Source organism: Diachasma alloeum, unplaced genomic scaffold (genome assembly GCF_001412515.2).
Source record: "Diachasma alloeum isolate Michigan unplaced genomic scaffold, Dall2.0 Dall_scaffold_00599, whole genome shotgun sequence".
In the NCBI taxonomy this organism is placed as follows: domain Eukaryota; kingdom Metazoa; phylum Arthropoda; class Insecta; order Hymenoptera; family Braconidae; genus Diachasma; species Diachasma alloeum.
The window spans coordinates 85,896-88,613 of record NW_021680731.1 but is presented as its reverse complement, the minus strand read 5'-3'; the positions used below and the strand labels follow the sequence as shown (position 1 = coordinate 88,613).

At 38.7% G+C, this 2,718-nt stretch overlaps 1 protein-coding gene across 1 annotated transcript in view; it reads right to left on the bottom strand.

Moving 5' to 3' along the window:
- The window catches only part of LOC107043556 (poly [ADP-ribose] polymerase tankyrase), a 183,843-nt gene extending 182,061 nt beyond the window's left edge, over positions 1-1,782 (bottom strand). The window contains exon 1 of the mRNA XM_015265102.1: positions 1,559-1,782. Within this exon, the coding sequence (XP_015120588.1) occupies positions 1,559-1,639 (81 nt within the window). The 5' untranslated portion in view covers positions 1,640-1,782. The remainder of the gene's footprint in view (positions 1-1,558) is intronic.
- Positions 1,783-2,718: the final 936 nt, after the last annotated feature.

Below are 2,718 nucleotides of genomic sequence, written 5' to 3'. Positions count from 1 at the left end.
CATATCACATGGATGTGCGCCCGCTTAAAAATCACTCCCCATTGGCCCACCCTTAATTGCCAATAACTTTTTAGGGGTGAGTCTGATCAAAAAGTGCAAGAGGACTTTTCTGCTCAGAATCACCCCCTGATCCTAGGGTGTTCAGATGTACATGTACTTCTGAAACACCCTGTATATAAAAAGCTCAACAAGGATCCAACCCCAGGCATGGAGAGGAAGACGGTCAAACTTCTGAAGGAAGCTGATCTCTCTCCCGAAACTAAAAAAATCCTTAGTCCCCGAGAATCGTTCTCTCCCAGACTTTATGGTCTCCCAAAAATTCACAAAGAGACTATCCCCCTTCGTCCAATAGTGAGCAACATTGGTGCCCCCACGTACCAATTAGCTCGCTATCTGACCAAACCACTCCAAGCACTCGTGGGTCAGAATAGTTCCCACATCAAAAACTCCCAAGACTTCGTGAACAAACTGTCTCACATTCAAACTAGTCCAGGAGATCTTTTGGTTAGCTTTGATGTGGAGTCCCTGTTCACGAATGTACCTATTCCCGACACTCTTAAAATTATCGAAAAATCCCAAAAAATCCCACCCAAACTCCTCCCTCTGGTTGAACACTGCCTGACTTCCAGTTATTTCCAATTTCAAGGGAAGTTCTATGAACAAATATTCAGAGCAGCAATGGGTTCACCCATTTCTCCTATCATAGCCAACATTTTTATGGAAGATTTTGAAAACAAAGTTCTTAAATCAGTTCCTCTTAAACCCTCTGTTTGGTTCAGGTAACCAAACAGAGGGTGTAAGGCGACCAATGTCACCATCACGTCATCATGTCACGCTAATATCGATGATCCCACTCAACCAGGAACACATTGGGCCGCGATGTACGTTGACCATGAGGGAAAGGGAACGTATTTTGACCGCTATGGAGTTCCACCGAGAGATCGCAGGGTTGCATGCTGTCTTAGAAGAAACTGTCGGAACTATAAATACAACCATAAAGAACTCCAAAGCGTCACAAGTAACGTGTGTGGTCATGTCAATGGGTTATCTTTGTCATCTTTCTTGCGAAAATTCTCTGATAACAGGGAACGTAACGACAAGTTAATTATAAGAATGTTCAAGAAAATAATGAAGAATAAATCCGTTAAGAGAAAATTTGTAAACCTATCCGGTAAAGGATCAATCTTACCGGGATTTAATGAATTGTTCAAAAATGTGTGAATAAACAATTTAATATACTGTAAAATTTATTCGTTCATTTCATTTCAAATCTCCTCAAAATCAGGTCTTCTTCCTAACCTATTCCGTAAAACTACAGTTATTTCCTTCCAAAACCCTGGTTTCTGTTCTGCGGCAGAGGGCATTGTCCCGTTGACCATTGTGTGGATAACGTCCTAATGGCTCAAATGAGCTAGATATAAGACTAGACCGGCAAACGCATGGGAACCGCGCTCTTTAAACGTTGAAAACACTTCCTTGGACGTTTTCTCACTGTGTAAATCGATCTAAAAATGATTTAATTGAAAATTCAGAAGAAAAAAATTTCAAGTTGACGTACCATCCAGCTTTGCAGATTACAATTGTAGTGATTATTACCCCGACTCCTGCCCCGTTCGGCCTCCTTCTCTCTATTCTCCATGCCTCCGATTCACGGACGTATAATTAGCAGGCAACTAATGCATTTCCAAATGAAACCAATTCCTATCATTTGGAAATAATTTGGGATAGTTTACGATTGCAATTTTATAGTTTAGGTTAACTAATAGTTAGTTAACTAATAGTTTATTTATAATTAATTACTTTTTTATATGTCGTATAGTTAGCAGGTGGTATGACCAACTATTAATGGGACTGGCTTAGATCGATTCAAAATCATTTGAGAAGGCCAAAAAACATTGATTTTGTGTTTGAGAATTAATATTGGTAATTAGAGTACATAACTAGGTACAGGAGTTACTATGTTATCTAATTACCTAAATATTAATTTTTTTTATCAATTTTTTTCTAATTTTGGCTTGGCGAGCTACTTGCGCATGCAGAGATTCCCACGGAAAGATCAGCTGTGCCATTAACGCCCCCCCCCCCCCCCCNGTGAGCGCATATACCAAAGGAGTTTTTGTTTTGATGTTGGTTTAGTGTGCTAAAACGAATTCAGTCAATTAACAACATTCAAGGAATTATTTGTATTTTATCCTAAAATGACTCCATATCATCAATTCCATTGTGGGGTTCAATATAGTGCGTGAGTTAGTCTACAAGTGGTGGGTTCATGAGAAATAAAAATCCTTGGATGGCGTTCAACAAAATCAATGGGGATGCCCCAACAGACATAAATTTCTCTCTTTTGAATAATCCCAAGTTACTCAGGAATATGGAGAATTCATGGACATCACCCAAACCATAATTCAGAACTATCTTATGCTCAGGATAAGGACAGCCGTATTGAAAGTACCCAGGAAATGGAAACCTAGAAGATTTAGCCAGGAGCGATTTCAGAACTTTTGAGATCGAACAATGATTCTCTGAGATATTCACTCTAGATAATTACTCAAGAGATGTATGTTGAATCGGTAATAAAAAAAATTTCTATAAGAATGTGAAATTTGGAATTTCGTTTAGTCATTGACTTGAGAAAATCCAATTTGGAGTCAAAGGACATAAATTTCAAGGGATTGGATTTTTAAAGAGTTTTTCCATTGTCAAAAATCTGAAAGCGAT